Raw genomic sequence first — 19316 nt, 5'->3', positions numbered from 1 at the left:
TGGGAAGAATGGAGGAGCAGAGGTAGTAATTGGGCCTGGTAGGTGGTACACATTGAGGCTAAACCTAGGATTAGGGGCAGAGAAGCTGTGCAAATGGTTGCAGCGTTCTACAAGCCACCATCACAAGACAAAAGAAAGCAGCAGATGTGGGAACCAGTCTCAATCCCATCCTTTGGTGGCCTACCTGGCACTAAAACTATTACTAAGGAGATCATGCAAGGGCAGAAGCAACTTTCCAACCTAAGTAGCTCGTACTCATTGTGACTGAACCCACTAGAAAGAACATAGTCTTTGAAACACAAACCTGCTTCTGCCACCCATCACAATGGAGTCTGGTAGAAGCAGCTGAGGTAACCCAGACAGAGCAGTATGGTTGGTGGCTTCTGGGTGCAGAAAAGCAGCACCAGGAACACACAGGCCAGGAGACCCATAGCCTACAACATACCACCATGGGAATGGTGCCCTGAAACTGAGGCAACCAGTTTCAGGATGCCCCCTCCTTGGGGAATATGGGGAGTTTTCTACAGCCGATGCAACACTAACCCACAGAGATCCTGGAAGCCTCAGTAGTGCAGGTAAGAGAAAATAAAAACATGTGCTTCACTGCCACTTACTGCATAACAAAAGAAAGACCACTATTTATCAACCTGTTCAACAGTAGAGAGTCAAATATTTCAAAAAAAAAAAAAAAAAAGAGAGAGAGAGAGAGAGAGAGAGAGAGAGAGAGAGATTTTCTTCCCACAAATGCCTAAGCAGAGGAAATAATCCATCAAGCACAATGAATAACCAAGGTAACAGGGAGTTCAGAAAGAAAAAACAGAAATAAAAGATAGAAATCTAGAAATGACTGAGGTGAAAGGGAGAATTAAGAGCAAAACATTTAAGTACTGTATGAAGACCATTTGATTTCATTAAAAAAAGCAATATAAGAATAATGGGTATACCAGAAGAGTAGAAGGGAACAGAGAACCGATTCAAAGAAATAATCAATGAGAATGTCCCAACACTATAGAAATAACTGGATCCTCAAACCCCAAAAGCTAACAGAACACCTAATTATCTCAATCCAAAATGGCCTTCACCATGGCACATTATATTAAAGCTGTTAAAAATTAATGACAAAGAAAGAATTCTCAAGGTAGCTAATGAAAAGAAGGAAATCCTATAAAGAAAATCCCACTAGATCAGAATGGAATTTTCAGCAAAAATCCTACCAGCTAGGAGAGTGGCATCAAAATGTTGAAAGAGGAATCAATAGCCAAGAATAATATCCAGCAGTTACACTTTAGATAGGAGGGAAAAATAAAGGCTTTCCCAGAAAAAAAGAAAATTTACCACAAGACCTGCATTACAATAAATGCTAAAATGTTACCTGAAAAAAAAAAAAAAAAGACAGAGATGCAAAAATGTAAGATGACTAACAGAGAGATAGATGCAGGAAACTGCAACCCTTGTTCAAAAGAGGGTATTAAACACTTAAATATAACAAAGGTTAAAGCAAGTAAAAACATTTAAAAAGAAGATAGTAGCTACTGTAATCTGGAAATGAACTCAGCAAAAAAAAAAAAGGAATAATTTGTGACAACAAAAACATAAAAGAGGAAAGGAAAAGGTATTGAACTTGCATAAGAGAATGGAGATTAGATGCATTCAGAATAGAAAAAACTACTATATACATGAAACTTTCTTTTGCAAACAACTGTAACCACAAATAAAAAATCTCCCTAAGACACAGTACCTAAAAAGGAAGAAACAAATACATCAGAGAATACCATGAAATTAAAACAACAGAAACACAAGGAAAAAGAAACAGTGGCTACACAGAGCTATCAGAAAACAAAAGATAAAATGGCTATAGAATATCCTCATAAATGAATAATCACCCTAAATGTAAATGGACTGAACTCACCAAAATAGAGTAGTGAGATGTATCAAGAAACAGGACCCAACTACATGTTGCCTTCGGGAGACCCATCTCAACTACAAAGACAAACGTAGACTTAAAGTGAAGGAGTGGAAAATGATATTCCAAGCAAGTGGCATCCAAAGAGTGGATGTAGCCATACTTTGTATCTGACAAAACGGACTACAAGCTAAAAAACAGGGAACAAGAAACAAATATGGACATTTTATAATGATAAAGAAGACAATACATCAAGAAGATGTAACACTCATTAATATGTGTGTACCTAACATGGGAGCACCAAAATATATAAAAGAGAAATAAAAAGAGAAACTGACAAAAACAAAATTATAGTTGGGGACCTAAATACCCCATTGACAGCTATGAATAGATGATCCAAAAAGAAAAATAAAGAAATAATGGCCTTAAGTGACACATTAGTCCAAATTAACATAATCAATATTTACAGAGCTTTTCACCCCAGAACATACATTCTTCTCTATTGCACATTACATATTCAAAAACAGACGACGTGTTGGGACACTAACCTAGCCTCAACAAATTTAAGAGTCAATTAAACAAAACATATTTCTCCAATCATAATGCTTTGAAATGGGATATCAACTGCAAAAAGAAGGAAAAACCACACATATATGGAGATTAAAGAACATACTACTAAACAAGGATTGGATTAAAGAAGAAATAAAAGAGATCAAAAGGTACATAGAAACAAATAAGAATGACACTATGGCATATAAAATTTTGAGGACACAAAAAGCAGTAAAAGTTTTTATCATTACAGGCTTACTTCAGGAAAAAAGAAAAGTTTCAAATATTAACAACCTAACATTTCACCTGAAAGAATTAAAAAGAGAAGCCCAAAGACAGAAAAAAAGAAATAAAAATTAGAGCAGAATTAAATGAAAAAGAGAAAAGACAATAGAAAAAAATTAATGTAACAAAGAGCTTGTTCTTTTTTCTACATAGGCTGATATTTTTTATTTTTGTTTTTTAACCTCCTCACACTCATTTTTTTTTTTAAATTTATTTTTTTTAATAAGTGACATTGGTTAACAAATCCAGTGTTTCAGGTGTACAAAGTAGCAGTATTGCATTGTATGTATACTGCTCTTAGTTTCATTTCTATCACTACAGATTTGATCCCTTTTACCCTATCTACCTCCTTCCGCATCCTCCCCTCCTACCCTCTGGTAACCACTAGTCTATTGTCCACGTCCATGAGTCTCCGTTTGTCCTGTTCGTTTGTTGCTTTTAGGTTTATATCCCACATATAAGTGATATCATGTGGTTTTCAACTTTTTTCCCACTGGATTATTTTGCTTAGCATGATTATCTCAAGGTCTATCCTTGTCGTTGCAAATGGCAGTATTTCATCTCTTCTAATGGCTGAGAAATATTCCATTGTATACATGTACCACAGCTTCTTTAGCAAATCCTCTATCGTAGGACACTTCAGTTACTTCCATGTCCTGGCACCGTGAATAATGCTGCTATGAACACTGGTGTGAAAATATCTTTTCAGATATGAGTTTTCAAGTCTTTGGGGTAAATACCCAGTAGAGGGATTGCTGGATCACATGGTAAATCAATTCTTAGTTTTTTGAGGAAGCTCCACACTGTTTTCTATAGTTGATGTACCAATTTGCAGTCCCACCAGCAGTGTATGAGGGTTCCTTTTTCCCTATATCCTCTCCAACATTTGTCATTACTTGTCCTGTTGATTATAGCTATTCTAACAGGCGTGAGATGCTATCTTATTGTGATTTTGATTTGCATTTCCCTAGTGCTGCTGAGCATCTATTCATATATTTGTTGGCCATTTGTATGTCCTCTAGGGAGAAGTGTCTGTTCAGGTCCTCTGCCCATTTTTTGATTGGATCGTTTGTTTTTTTGTTGTTATTGAGTTGTATGAGTTCTTTGGAAATTGTGGATATTAGGCCCTTATCCTAAAATAAATAAGACTACATCAAACTAAAAAGCTTCTGCACAGCAAAAGAAACCATCAGCAAAACAAAAAGGTGACCAATCAAATGTGAGATGACAGATGCAAACAATGCCTCATAAGGGGCTAATATGTAAAATAAATAAAGAACTCATGTAACTCAATAATAGAAAAACAAACAATCCAATTTAAAAATGAGCAGAGGATCTGAACACTTTTCTAAAAAAGACATACAAATGTTCAACTGATATATGAAAAGATGTTCAACTTCATTAACTATAAGGGAAATGAAATCAAAACCACAGTGAGATACCACCTCACACCTGTTAGAATGTCTATTAACAATAAGACAAGGAATATGTGTTAGTGAGAATGTGGAGAAAAAGGAACCCTCATACAGTGCTGGTGGGAATGTAATCTGCTATAGTCACTATGGAAGACAGTAAAAAGGTTCCCCTCCAAATTAGGAATACAGCCACATTTTGATCCAGCAATTCCTCTTCTGGGTTTCCATCTGAATAATTTGAAAACACATGTTTGTAAAGATATATGTACCCCTGTGTTCACTGCAGTATTATTCATGGTAGCCGAAGACATGGGAACAACTTAAGTGTCCTTTTATAGATGACTAAATGAAGATGATTTGGTACATATATACAAAGAACTACTACTCAGCCCTAAGAAAGAATGAAATACTGCCATTTGCAATGACCCAAATGGATCATTGAAACTATCATGCTAAGTGGAATAAGTCAGATGGATGAGGACAAAAACCTTATGATTTCACTCACATGTGGGATATATGACAGAGAGCAAAAAATGAACAAACAAAATAAAGAAACAAACTCATAAACACAGACAACAGTATGAAGGTTACCAGAGAGGAAAGGGAGTGCGAGGAAGATGAAGAGGGTAAAGGGGGTCCAATATATGGTGACAGAGGGAGACTAGAATTTGGGTGGTGAGCACACAATGCAACGGACAAATGATGTATTACAGAATTTTACATTTGAAACTTATATAATGTTGTTAACCAATGTCATCCTAATAAATTAAAAAAACAAAACAAAACAAATAACATCACCAAATGGTATACAGGCAAACTTGGGAACTCCCTATATTCTTTCCTTATATCCTTGGGAGACCCGTTGGTACCTGGGTTTTGATTTCTTTCTCTGTAAAATGGAGTGAACTGTGCTTATCTAACAGTTGTAAATGCACTTTGAAATCCATAAAGCACTATGTTAACAGCCCTATCTACATTAAAAAGCAACTTCTTTAGATATGATGCCCGCAGGCATGTGGTCTCAGGAGCCTGTTCCTGGCTTAGTCAGGCTACCACAGGAGACTCACTTTGTGCCCTGGTATTTCTGTCCCTGGTACAGCTTTCACGTGGAAATCCACCACTTCCATCTTTTCTAACAAGCTGGTGTTGCCTATTGTTGATTTTTCTTTCTTTGCTTTTGCTTCTTCTCTCTCTTGGGCCAATCTGAATCAAAGAGAAAACACAAATAAAAGAGTTAAAATAACTACGCCATTAACAGTGCTTTTGTTATTTAAATACTATAATGCCTTTTAACTTTGGCATTTTATCTTCTTCAATCCCTTTACTCTTCCTTTTGAGGAATAAGTGTCTTTCAGAACCCAATCTGCCAAGTCTTGATTATTTCTACCCTCATAATGAAGAAAATGCAGAATGCCAGCTCAATCTTCTTATGTAAACTTCCCTACCTTATTTAGGCATGAACAACTGCACCATAAAGAAGGTCTGCCTTCTTTATGTTCCACCTTCCATAACAACTGTCAGATTTATGTTCCTCGGGAACAACTACACACACTTCAAGGCAGCAACACTGTCTTCTCATCCTGCTCTGGAATGGGATCCCAGTTCCTTTACATAGTAGGCACTGAAGTACTGCTGAATGAGTCTCATCACTACCCTGTTCACAGAGGTCTCCAGTTGAAGAACAAAATCAAATTCTCACGTTTCTCCCCAGACCACTCCCTCAAAACACATTTGCCTTAGACCTTATTTTCCCTTGTGCCATTTCCTTAGTCTAGAACAATCTTACCAATGACCCTGGTCACTCCATTCCTAAAATGTCTCCTCTTTTGAAATGTCCCAAACTTACAAACTGTTTACTCCTTGAGAATACCTTTAGCATCTTAAAATGTTCTAATAGTTGATACAATGCTTTGTTCTTGTCACTTGCCTAATTAATCTTATGCCTCTTATATAGGGATTTCCTATTACATCTTTGTATGACACTAGCATTAACAGTCAAAAACAAATATAAGTAATTTGGTAGTATCTATCAAAATTTTAATGTATGTAATTCCATGACACAGCAACTCTCTTTACTGACATAAACCCCAGAGGAACCCTTCCCCTATACAGGAGCCATCCTCAAGTGTCATCTATTGTCATGAAGAGGTAGAAACAGTCTAAATGTTCATCAGTAGAGGATGGCCAACTACACTGTGGTACAGTACTATCTTCTGAAATAGTACTAAACAGTCATTACAAAAAAGGAGTAAGACCTACGTTAACAAAAGATTGTGTTAAAAAGATTAAATAGGCATTCATTTTTACAGTTTAAAAATTACATATGCAAATGCATTACATCATCTTTTTTGGTGGGGTATAGGGTGATGAGGAGTCACAGTTGAGAGGCATTTTAGCTCTACTCGTAATGCTGGAATTTGCTAATACCATAATATTACTTGATGGTGTCAAAACAACTAAATGGACATATGAAACCATTATAAAAAAAGTGTTTAAATTCATGTATAGCAATTCTTACCTGTGCAAAAAACTTTCTTTTGCTAGCTGAATTTGTAGTGTTCCACCTCTCCATTTTGTTTTATTTAGAACAGACATACCTGTAAAATAAAGCATTATTACCCAAGTACATAACAATACAAAAATATATTTCAGCATGTACTTTTTCTAATTGTTAAGTACCAAGGAAAGTAGACTTGTTAATCATAAGTCCATACAGAGGAAATAAAGAAGGAGACCTGGAGTAATAAGACTTAGGTCCCAGTCTCATCTTGACCACTCACCAGAGGAGTTCATATATTCCTTATCTCCCAGTGTTACTAGAAGATCTGAATGAGGCAAATGTGTAAAATGTAAAGAAAAATTTGTCTGTTATTTGTTTATAAAGTAATGTCAGAAACTCTGGTAAATGACTGATATTTACTTAACATTTATTTCTCACACTGAAACTATAAAGTATTAAATATAATTTTTCCAAGGAGAATCAGAGGACACTTTGGAGTCCTATAGCACATTTTTATTTATTGCCTCATACTAGCTATTACTGTGTAACTTCCAAATTAGCTACAAGTGACTAAACTCTGTTTGAACTGCTATGCCCTAGTAGTTGATTTTCTCAGTATTCCTATAGCTTCCTTAATAATAACCATTAAACAGATAAAAGTTTCTATTGGTAGGTACTATTTTAAAAGATACTATTACCAGCAAGTAATATCTTTGTCAGACATCAGATAAGCAAACTAGGGCTTAGAAGTTTAAATAACTTGCCAAAGGTCACACATTAGAACTAATATGTTCTTAACCACAATTTATTTGTCGTATCTATTTCTTCACTGAACAATAAAACAAATCAATTTTTTTTTTTTAACAAATGAAATGCAAGGCCGATGACCCTCTTTCTCTATTAGCATGTTCCCTTTTTTAGTATCTCTTAACTTTTCAGCCTCCAAATAACTAGAGTATATTACTCCATCAGTGGTAGTATGGATTATCTTCCCTTTCTTCTTCAATGAAGACCACAGTTTGCCCTCAGCTTTACTAAACTTATTGATAGATTTATAATTTTAAGAATATGGTTGAATAAGGGCATACTCTAAAGCCAGCCCTCCCCTAACAGCATTTAATGATAAGAAAATTACCTGCCCAAGAAATGAACACACTGGGTATGGCATAACATCCGGTGGAATATGTATAATAAGCAATTTCTATGAAAGTTTTGTCTCTTGTCCAAAATAGTTTGGAATACCATCTTTGAATAAACCCGTTAGCAATGTGCTACCATAGGTCTGCAGATGCCAAATGGTATGTAATTAAATCTGCTGAGTTGCGGGATACTGCAATTCTCTTGATCATGCATGTCCCTCTGGATGACTTAAAAGTAGCTATTGATATTTGGATTTAGAATGAAGTTATTCCAAGTTACACAGTAACATGAACTGGCAAATAGTATAGGAAACACATGAAGACCTTACATTTTTTCAGGTCCGTTTCTGCTATTCTGATGTTGATATATGCAAAGACTTTCTGTGGGTTTCCTAAAAAAAAAGAAAAAAGAAATTTATTTAAACTGTTATTCAGAGACCAATGTAAAAATGATTAAGTTTCTAAATTAAAAAAATGAGCTCTTAGAAACATACTCTTTCAAAGAAAAACCTTGTTTATTTTTCATTGGACACCAAGACTGCATTGTTCTAAGTAGGATTATCAAAATATTCCAAAAAAAAAATGAATAAGAAAAAAAATGTCTAGTGGTCAGTTACGGTAACATTTTGATTATGTTAGAGATATTCTACTTAATAGGATATTAGAATGAATATCCTATTTAATGGATATGAGAATGTTAACTTTGAAAACTGAAAGTTACATGCTTCAGAAATTGGATGCTTTGGAATTTAGAATTTTTTTTAAATTTCAGAAATGTAATTCTGAGCAAGTTCCACATAAGTAACACCTCCAGGGAGTGGGGTGAGGTACACAAGACAGTATCCTAAATGAAATACATATCGCTTTTAGTGTTCAGGGCTAACATTCATCTCGGGTTTTTTTATTTTGTGATAACTGATTTGAATTAGATATACCTTTAACTACCCATGAAGGATTATAACTTTACCTTGGTCATCTTTCCGAGTGATGATCTCCACATCAGAAACTTCTCCAAATCTGCTGAACTGACTTTGTAGGTCTGCCTCAGAAATGTTCTGGCCGAGGCCACCTACAAAAAGGCGCTTTGTTTCTCTCTTGGCTTTCATGAAGGCTGGGCACAGACTCACTTGTACTGAAGTGGAAAAAATAATTTTCTGTCTACAGAGACAAGTTCTTTCTCTTAGTTCTTCTCAAACCTAAAAAACAGAACCAAAGAAACCCAACTCTTTTCCTTGTAACTTCTATGCCAGATTGGTCACCTGAACTTTAACTTCTTATTATATTGTTTCTAAATTTTATTCCTGGAGATTTTGTTCAAGCCCTTCATCCATTTTCTCCATGAACACACTTTGGAACAGCACTTCTACGCACATATAGACACAGGTACAGGCAGAAGCTTTCCCTTAAATAAGCACATTATACTCTACCCCTCTTCATTTACTTATCCATTTTAGGTGTTTTTTCTTCATTCATTTATACATTCACTTATTCACTTTAACAAATGCATAGGATGAGGCAGGTCAACATGCTAAAGGATAAAAAGGCAGTGCTCCATCTTGGAGCTCCTCTCAGTCGCGTGAGAAGTAAGCAAATGATGCAATTACAATGCTGTACCACAAGAGAAGGGTCTACAAAGTGCTGTTCAAGCAAAGAAAGCAATTGATATAGCTAATACAGACTTGTTTTGTTTTTTACTATGTGCCACTGTTGTATGAAGTAGTTTGTGCGCATCTCATTTTTCAGATGAGCAGGAGAGGTTAAGTCATTTTCCCAATACTATTCTGAGAATTAGTGGTGAAGTAAGAATTAGAAATCGACTCCAATTTCAGGATCTGTAATTCTTAGCACTAAACTAGTTAGGTTGATGGATTAGAAGGGACTCAAGAAAACTCTTCGAGGTAATGAGAATGAGGCCCATCATGAGATCTCTTATTCCGCTTAGTACCCAGCGGGCGACTCAGCTCCCACGCCCTGCCCTTCTCCAAGAACTAACAGATTCCTCCCACTTACGATCCCAAAACAGCGCCCGAAAGCCCGAAGCATGGCTCCTGTTCTGGGTATGAGCCACGGCCTACATCCTCCTGGTATAGTACCCCGTCTCAACTTCGCCTCTCCCCGCCCCCCGCCCCAATCTCGCCTCCCCCTCAGCCTTCTTCTTCCTGAAGACCCAAAGACGAGAGACACGGCAGACAAATGACCCGGTCACTTTCCATGCCCCCTACACTCCTCACCAAATTGTCTTCTACACCTAGCGCAGGGAATCTAACTTCTAGTCACGTGTCCCAACAGGTGCAGTCTCTCTTCCTTCCTTCTCGATTTCCAACCCAGTGTCCTAAGGTTCCGTTGCCATATTCAGTTCCCGAGTGCTCTTTGTTTCCCGTCCTCTGTGATGCCGCGATGCACCAAGCTCTTTACGTCCTCAAAAGACCGAAACAAAAATTCTATAATTCATTCTTAAGAAGGTTATCGCCTTATGCTTAGTCACTCCTGGACTAGATCGGCAGGAGGGAAGGAGCAGAAAAAAAAAATTAGGCGCTACGTTCCCGGAACATCCTCTTTAGTGACGTTGGCATCCGGGTTGCTTCAAAGCTCCACCAGCCCGGGTTGGACTACACTGCCCTTGGGCTTCGTGTTGAAGCGAACCAACTATCTCCAAGTAGGGACTGCTGGGAAACAGTTGTGGCAACGTGCGCAGTGATGGCAAGAAGCCCGGGATACTGTAAGACCTTTGGTTGTATGTATGCACAAGCGTCGCACATACTCCGTAGCCTCCCCCGCCGAACTCCTGGAATGGTCCGCGCCAGGAGCGCGCGAGGCTTGAAACGCTGGGCGAGGCGCGCGACCGTCAGGCCACCTTCTGTCAGCCCTGTGCCATGGATGCCGAGCAGGCCGAGGTCCGCGCCTTGCAATCGGAAGGCCCGGACCTGAGGCCGACGCCGGGAGAAGACACCGCCCAAGTCCAGTACGTGGCCCTCCTTACACCCAGTGGGGCGGGCGAAGGTCTCCCTCTCGGGTGTTTGGGACCTCCCTGCAGACTTTTCCCGAGCAACGAACGTGGCCGGGAACTCCTGTTCTGTATTGGGCCTAGAATGAGTCCGCGCTCCTCCAGGTTGGAAGCGCGTTGCCATGCATGAACTGACTTAATCTCAGTAGTGAGAAAGTTGTTTGCTTTTACATTCTCTTTCTCTGGCAGATAACTATCAAGGCGAAGGTTTTGCTTACCTCCTAATAAGCTTGCTAATAAGCTTGTGTTTGGTGGGGAGCTGTATCCAGTTGGGTTTTAATAACTATGATTTCATAGTGTTTGTTTTTGAGTCACTTAAGGCAAGTGCTGTTGATTTTTCCTTTATAGTGTTATAGTTTCCTTTGAGGAATAATTTACGTAAAATAAGTTGATATAGATAAAAATAGTTAATTTAGCCTGTAGGAGAATTTTGCAAAAGCCAGGCAGGTAGGTGGTCGTCAAATGCCTGCGAAGGACTGCTGTAAGGGAAGTAGGGGGCTTCCTTGTCTAAAGATAAACAACCATTTTGCACTACTAGGCAGAGATAAGTGGAGAGCGCTATCGGCCACAAACTGGTGGCATCGTATGTTATTAAGTAACAGGCATGTCTGTCGATTACCAAGTGCCAGATTGAGAAATGCAGAGATCTTTCTTTATGTGCATCATCTCTTTTACTATGACAATCCTCTGAGATCCATACTATTGCTAACCCTGATTAAAGTTAAGGAACCTGAGGCTCAGAGAAGTTAAGCTGCTTGCCCACAGTACCAGAGAAAGGAAGTTTTGGAGCTGGATTGGAACCCAAAAGTCTGACTTCAAAGCCTGGGCACTTGGCTTAACTGAAGGAAAGAAAGGGTCTATAACAGTTATGGATCTATTGTCTCAAACTTGCAAGCTGCTTGAAAGCAGAAATTACCTTTATTTTTTTCAGTCAAGACTAATTTGACTTAGGTACAGAGAGAATGAGATTTTCCTGAGCTCTTGGGACAAGAGTTGGTAGACAATGAGAAGTTCTAAAGAAAATGATTTCTGCATGTTGGATGGCATGAAGGTAGAGAAGCTGTGACTGATAAAAGGGAGAGGGAAGCAAGTGGAAAGGGAACAAATAGTTCTTCTTCAAGTGCAAGTGTAAATGTATTACAAACCCTTGTTGCTTCGGGGGTGCTCCACGGATGGAAGGTTTAGCATCTTTTGAGACTTGGGTAGAAATACAGATTTCGGCCTCACCACGACCTACTAAGTGAAAATCTGCACTTTAACAAGACCTCCACAGTATATTATGCACATTTGAAAGTTTGAGAAGTGCCATATCATACTGTAGGGGAACATTTCTCTGTTGGCCACAAATATTATTAACTCATGATAGTATGTAGACTATTCAGGCAATCTGGGCCTCCTCAGTGATCAAGTTGGTAAAGTTGGAAGAGTCCAACTTGTGGAAGACATTAAATGTTAGTTCAGAGTATTGAGATTTAATGCGAAGTTATTTTTCACTATAGTGGTGAAGGAATATTGGAACCTGTGAACCAAGTTTTTTTTTTATTGTGGCGAAATACCGTAAATTTACTGTCTTAACCATTTTTAAGTGTACAGAACGGTGATGTTACATACATAGTCTGCAGTCATTAATACCATCCACTCCATAACTCCTTTCATCTCCTAAAACTGAAATTCTGTACCTGTTAAACAATTATTTCCTGTTTTCTACCCGCTTTAGCTTCTGGCAACCACCACTGCACTTCCTCTGAATTTGACTTCTCTAAAGGTACCTCATATAAATGGCATATTGTCTTATTACGCTTAGCTTGATATCCTCAAGGTTCACCCATGTTGTAGCATATTGCAGAATTTCCTTCCTTTTTTAGGCTCAATAATATTCCATTGTATGTACATACACTTAGCTTATCCATTCATCTGTCAAATGGATGCTTGGGTTGTTCTCATGTTGTAGCTATTGTGAGTAATACTGATATGGATATGCATGTACAAATATCTGAGACCTTGCTTTCAATTCTTTTAGATATACAACAAGAAGTGGAATTGTTGGATCATATGGTAATTCTATTTTTAATTTTTTGAGGAACCTCCATACCGTTTTCCATAGTGGTTGTACCATTTTACTTTCCCATAAACCAGTCTACAAGGGTTACAGATTCTCCGCATCCTCACCAACACTTTTTGGTTTTTTTTGACAGTAGCAATCCTAATGAATATGAGATGCTATCTTACTTTAGTTTTGTTTTACATTTCCCTAATGATTAGTGATGTTGAGCATCTTTTCATATGCTTATTGGTCACTCATATTCTTTGGAGAAATGTCTATTCAAATCTTTTGCACATTTTTGAATCAGGTTGTTTTTCTAATTGAGTTTTAGGAGTTCTCTATATACTTTGGATATTAATCTCTTAACAGATATACAATTAGCAAATATTTTTTCTCATTCATTGGGTTGTCTTTTTACTCTGTTGATAGTGTCATTTGATGTGTTTTTTTTTTTATGCAGTCCATTTGTCTATTTTTTCTTTTGTTGCCTGTGCTTTTGCTGTCAAATCCAAGAAATCATTACCAAATCCAATATTATAAAGCTTTTGTTCTGTGTTTTATTCCAAGAGTTTTATTGTTTTAGGTCTTACGTTTAGACTTTTGATTCAGTTTGAGTTAATTTTTGTATATAATATTAGGTGGGGTCAAACTTCATTCTTTTGCATGTAGATATCCAGTTTCCCCACCACCATTAAATGATTTTAGCACACATGTCAAAAATCATTTGACCATGTATGGAAGGTTTTATTTCTGAGCCCTCTGTTTTATATGTCTGTCTTTATGCTAATGCCACACTATTTTGTCTACTGTAGCTTTGAGGTAAGCTTTGAAACAGAAAGTGTGAGTCTTCCAGTTTTGTTAGTTTTCAAAGATTGTTTTGACTATTTGAGATCCCGTGATATTCCATTATGAATTTTAGGGTGGGGGTTTTTCTATTCCTCCACAAAATTTCATTGGGATTTTGGCAGGGATTGCATTGAATCTATAGATCGTTTTGGGTAATATTGACATTTTAATAATACTAAGTCTTTCCAATCCGTGAACATGAGCTATGTTTTTATTTATTTATGTCTTTAATGTCTTTCAGTTATACTTTGTAGTTTTGGTTGTACTGACAAGGTCTTTTATCTTCTTGGGTGAGTTCATTCCTCAGTATTACATTCTTTTCAATGCTATTGTAAGTGGAATTGTTTTTGTAATTTCAAGATTGTTTATTGTTGATGTATAGAAACGCATCTGATTTTTGTGTGATGACTTTGTATCCTGCTACTTTGCTGAATTCATTTGTTCTAACAGTTTTGTGTGTGTGTGTGTGTGTGTGTGTGTGTGTGTGGAATTTTTTTCTACATATAAAATCGTATCAATAACAGATAATTTTACTTCTTTCTTTCTAATTTGAATGCCTTTTCTTTTTCTTGCCTACTTGCTGTGGTTTGGAGTTCTAATACTATGGTGAATAAACATGGTGAGAGTGGGCATCCTTGTCTTGTTCCTGATCATAGAGGAAAAGCTGAAAGCTTTTCACCATTGAGTATGATGTTAGCTGTGGGCTTATCATATATGGCCTTTATTATGTTGAGTACATTCTTTTTAGGCCTGTTAATATTTGCTTTATATATTTACATGCTCTTATGATGGGTGTATTAACAAATATTGTATCTTTTTGTTGGATTGGCCCTTTTATCATATCATATAATAACTATCGTCTTATTACAATATTTGTCTTAAAGTCTATTTTTTTTTTTTTTTTACGTTTGCTTAGCATATCTTTCTATCCCTTCACTTTCAGCGTATGTGTGTTTTTATATCTCAGGCAAGTCTCAAGTCTCAAGACTCAGGCATATACACGGGTCTTGTTTTTTAAATTCATTTAGCCAATCATTGTATTTTGATTGGAAAATTTAGTCCATTTACATTTAAGGTTATTGATAGCTGTGTACTTATTACCATTTTGTTGTTTTCTGGTGGTTTTGTAATTTATTTCTTCCTCTCTTGTTTTGAGATTTGATGATTTTTTGTAGTGGTATGCTTAGATTCTTTTCTCTTTATCTTTTGTATATCTACTATAGGCTTTTGCTCTGTCGTTATTAGGGTTACATAAGACATTCATAATCATCTATTTTAAATTGATAACAATTTAAGTTTGAACACATTGTAAAGTTCCACATTTTTACACCCTCACTCCACATTTTATGTTTTAGATGTTACAATTTACAACCTTTTTATGTTGTGTATCCCATAACAAATTATTGTCGTTCTAGTTATTTTTACTATTTTTGTCTTTTAACTTGCATACTGGCTTTATAAGTGATTAACTTACTACCTTTACACCATTAAATTTTTCTTAATTTTGCTATATATTTACCTTTATCATTGAGGTTTATACTTTCGTATATTTTACTGTCGCTAATTAGGACTCTTCATTTCAGCTTAAAGAAGTCCTTTTAACATTTTTTGTAAGGCTGGTCTAGTGGTGATGAACTCCTTCAGCTTTTGCTTGTCTGGAAACTCTCTCTAGTTCTTGAGGACAACTGTGCCAGGTAGAATGTTGTTGGTTGGTGGATTTTTTCTTTCAGCAGTTTATACTGTGCCACTCCCTTCTTGCCTGCATTGTTTACGCTGAACAATCTCTTTATAGTCTTATGGGGTTCCTTTGTATGTAACCAGTTGTTTTTCTTTTGCTTTTAAGAGTTTCTTCTTGTCTTTAACTTTAATTATAAAGTGTCTTGGTGTGGATCTCTTTGAATTTCTCTTATTTGGGATTCCTGGATCTGGACATCAGTTTTCTTCTTCAAGTTAGGGAAATTTTCAGTCATTATTTCCCTGAAATAAGTTTTCTACTCCTTTCACTTTTCTATTTTGGAGACCCCTATAATGCTATTATTGGTCCGTTTGTTGTCTCATAAATCTGTTAAGGTATCTTAACTTTTTTTATTCTTTTTCCTTTTTTGCTGCTTTGATTAGATCACTTCCACCACCCCGTCCTTCATTTCACCAGTTCTTCTGCTTCATTTAGTCTGATGTTGAATCCCTCTATTGAATTTTTCTGTTCAGTTATTGTAGTCTTTAGCTCTATGACTTTCTGTTTGATACTTTGTTATATTTTTTAACTGTTGAAATTCTCATTTGTTCATTCGTTATTTTCTTGAGGTTGGTGAACATTTTTTGGCTGTTGTTTTGAACTCTTTATAAGGAAAATCACTGATCTCTGTTTTATTAAATTCTTTCTTTTGAGATTTTATCTTGTTCTTTTGTTTAGAACATATTCCTGGGTTTCTTTGTTTTTCTTGAAACTTTATTGGTTTCTACACATTAGAAAAAGCAGCTATCTCTTTCAGTCTTAAAGGAGTGGCCTCCTGTAGTAAATTAAGCTTATTGTTTAACCCTCTTCTTAGTCTTCTTGTCTCTCAAATCTTTGAGATTGTCCAAACAGACTATATTCTTACTGGCTCCCAGTAGTTGAGGATGTGTCAAGACTTGTCCTAAAAGGAAAAGATCTCAGTCATCTCCTAAATTCAGGTTGTTGGGAAACCAGACCCTCAAGTAGCAGCTTTTAAAGTATGCAAATGTATCTCTTTCAGGAAAGCTGGGTGATGGTCATTTCTGTCTGCTCCTTCTGCACTGAGCCCCAGTGTGATAGCCAGGTAAATGGTGTTTCTTTGCTGCTTTCCTGTTAAACCCATGATTGCAAGCCCCACTGGCCACTAGAGCCAGGCTGTAATGGGATGTGTCCTCTGGGCAGCAGCCACAACTATTGAGGTGCCAGCGATATACATAGGCTCCTTTCTTGGAGACATTGATGAATTGGAGCTGGGCAGAGGGAGAGTGTGAAGATGGAGTCTGCTGGCCTCCCAAGTTTCTGGAAAGTATTGTAGTTGGGCTCTAGATGTGTGTTTGATTAGAAGCCTGCTTCTCAGACCTCAGCCATGAAGGTGAGCTAATACACTTCTGTCACAGAAAGATGAGGGTGTGTTTCATCTGCTTTCTCTGCTCTGTGCCTTGGGCAGGTAGTCAGTAAATAACTGTTTCTCCATTACAGTCCTATGGGACTTGTGATTCTAAGTTCTGCTGGCTGCCAGAGCTAAGCGTTCATGAGGTGTTCCCTGGGGGCAGCCACAAAAATCGGGGTGCCATACAAGTGCATAAACTCCTTTCCAGGGGTAACTGGTCATCTGCAGTAAAGCAGCAGGAGAATGCAAAGATCGTGCCCACCAGTCAATGTCTTTGGAGATTATTTTGATTGGCCACTATGTTAAATTAGAAGCCTGCCTTTCGGGCTGATGCTTTAACTTAATGAAATAGGCCTTTTTAACAGAAAGACTGGATGCTTTTCTGTTGGCTGCCTCTATGCTGGGTCCTAGGGTGAATGAGTCCACATTCGTGAGCCTTATAAGAACTCTTTCTCAGTTTGCCGCAGCATTGTGGGTCTCACGGACACAAGCCCTATTGACTTTCAAAGTTAGATGTTTTGGGGACTCATCCTTCAGGTGCTGGTCCAAAAAGTTGGGGTACCAGTTATGGCGTTTAAACCTTTGCTCTTTGGAGAGCAGCTCGGGGTTGTTATTTCCCTCTCAATAATGAGTTTGCCATGCCTGGGATGGTGTTTACAGTGAGATTGTGCCTCAACCTCTCTTACCCCCGTTTTGGGGTGTGTGTGTGTGTGTGTGTGTGTGTGTGTGTGTTTAAATCATTTGTCCAATGTATAGGAGTTGCTCAGCTAGATTTTGGGTTTCTTACAGAAGAAATTGTTCCATATGAAAGTAGAGATTTGGTGTGTTAGTGGAAGGAGGTGAATTCAGGCTCTTATTTCACCATCTTGAACTGCAACTCCATCTGTTATTGTAAAACTGTTCCTTTAATTCTGTCAGTTTTTACTTCATATATTTTAATAGTCCATCATTAGATACTTAAATGTTTAGAATTTTTTATATATTCTTGTGTTGAAACTTTCATTAATATAATGCCGTTTTTATCTCTTGTGAACTTTTCTGATCTAAAGTTTATTTTGTCTGATATTAGTACATCTACCTCTGCTCTCTTTCCATTACTTTTTGCATAGGATATCTTTTTCTATTTTTTTTTTTCACTTTCTATCTGTGTCTTTGGATCTACAGTGATTCTTTTATAAGACAGCATATGGTTGGATCATGCGTTATCCATTCCGCCAACCTCTGCCTGTTGTTTGGAGAGTTTAATCTGCTTACATTTAAGTATTGATAAGGAGAGACTTCTGTTGCATTGCTGTTTGTTTTTTATATGCCCTAAGTCTTTTTATTCCTCTTTCCTGAATTTCTGTCTCATATTGGGTAGTCGATTTTTTTTTAGTGAAATGTTAAAATCCCTTCTCATTTTCTTTTGTGTATATTCTATGGCTATTTTATTTGTGGCTACCAGAGGGATTCCATTTAACATCCTAATGTTATAATACTGTAATTTGAATTTTGCCATCCTAACTTCAATGACATATAAAAACTACCTGTTTGTAGCTCTGTCTCCTTGCTTTTTGGTTCTTGATGTCACAAAATTACATCTTTATACATTGTGTGTCCCTCTTCCCACTTAAACTAATAATTCTTTTAAATGCATTTGTATCTTAAGTTTTGTAGAAAATAAGCTTTGGAATTATAAACAAAAGGTACAATAATAGTAGCTTTAGGCTAATTTTTGAAATGTTGATCTCTTAATCATGGAGAAAACAAAAAATGCATTTTACAAACCAATGTTACAATATACTAGATTTTTAAAATGTTCATGTATTAGCCTTATTGAGATCTTTATTTCTCTATGTGGCTTCAAGTTATTGTCTAGTGTAATTGTATTTTACCTTACAAGACTCCCTTGAGCATTTCTTTCAGGGTATGTCTAGTGGCAAAGTCCCTTAGTTTTTGTTTATTTGGAAATGCCTTAATTTCCTCGTTACTTTTGAAAAACAGTTTTGCCAGATATAGGATTGTTGGCAGACAGTTTTTTCTTTTAGCATGTTTCTTTTGGCAAATAGCAGCCCACTGTCTTCTGGCCTTCAAAATTTCTGATGAGAAATCTGCTCATACCTTATTAATGATGCCTTGCGTGTGATGATTCGCTTCTCTTACATCTTTTAGGATCTCTCTTTTTCCTTGGCTTTTGATTTTGACTATGTCTCGGTGTGAGTCTCTAAGTTCATCTTACGTGGAGTTTGTTAAGCTTCTTATATATTTATATTCATGTATTTCACCAATTTGGGGGAGCTTTCAGCATTATTTCAGATATTCTTTTTCCCTTTCTCTCTTCTTCTGGATTTCTCACTGTACCTGTTGGTCTTTTTGATGGTATCCCACAGATCCTTAGGCTCTGTTCATTTTTCTTCCTTTTTTTTGTTCTCTCCTTAGCTTTGATAATTTTCTTTGTCTTTTCTTTGAGTTCACAAATTTCTTCTATTTGCCCAAATCTGCCTTTGAATCCTTCCAGTGAAATTTTCATTTTACTTATTGTACTTTT

General features: G+C 36.9%; 2 protein-coding genes across 8 annotated transcripts in view; one reads left to right on the top strand and one right to left on the bottom strand.

Annotated features, from left to right (window-relative positions):
• Positions 1–10316, bottom strand: part of NOL8 (nucleolar protein 8) — a 29540-nt gene extending 19224 nt beyond the window's left edge. For 2 of the 6 annotated variants that reach the window (XM_023522561.1, XM_011378960.2), the window contains exons 1-5: positions 10023–10314; positions 8759–8987; positions 8121–8183; positions 6671–6749; positions 5220–5355 (exon numbers count right to left, since the gene is read on the bottom strand). In XM_023522561.1, the coding sequence (XP_023378329.1) occupies positions 5220–5355; positions 6671–6749; positions 8121–8183; positions 8759–8897 (417 nt within the window). In that variant the 5' untranslated portion in view covers positions 8898–8987; positions 10023–10314. Of the gene's footprint in view, positions 1–5219; positions 5356–6670; positions 6750–8120; positions 8184–8758; positions 8988–10022 lie in introns of all 6 variants that reach the window. The other 4 variants (XM_023522563.1, XM_011378965.2, XM_023522562.1 and 1 more) reach the window with 4 other exon arrangements.
• A 90-nt stretch (positions 10317–10406) lies between these two features.
• The window catches only part of CENPP (centromere protein P), a 206151-nt gene continuing 197241 nt past the window's right edge, over positions 10407–19316 (top strand). For both annotated transcript variants that reach the window (XM_011378955.2, XM_023522566.1), the window contains exon 1: positions 10407–10753. In XM_011378955.2, coding sequence (XP_011377257.1) covers positions 10665–10753 — 89 coding nt within the window. In that variant the 5' untranslated portion in view covers positions 10407–10664. The remainder of the gene's footprint in view (positions 10754–19316) is intronic.

The sequence above is a fragment of the Pteropus vampyrus genome, unplaced genomic scaffold, assembly GCF_000151845.1.
Source record: "Pteropus vampyrus isolate Shadow unplaced genomic scaffold, Pvam_2.0 Scaffold349, whole genome shotgun sequence".
Classification (NCBI taxonomy): domain Eukaryota; kingdom Metazoa; phylum Chordata; class Mammalia; order Chiroptera; family Pteropodidae; genus Pteropus; species Pteropus vampyrus.
Note: the sequence above shows the minus strand (reverse complement) of the source record. Positions and strands in the feature narration are given on the sequence as shown.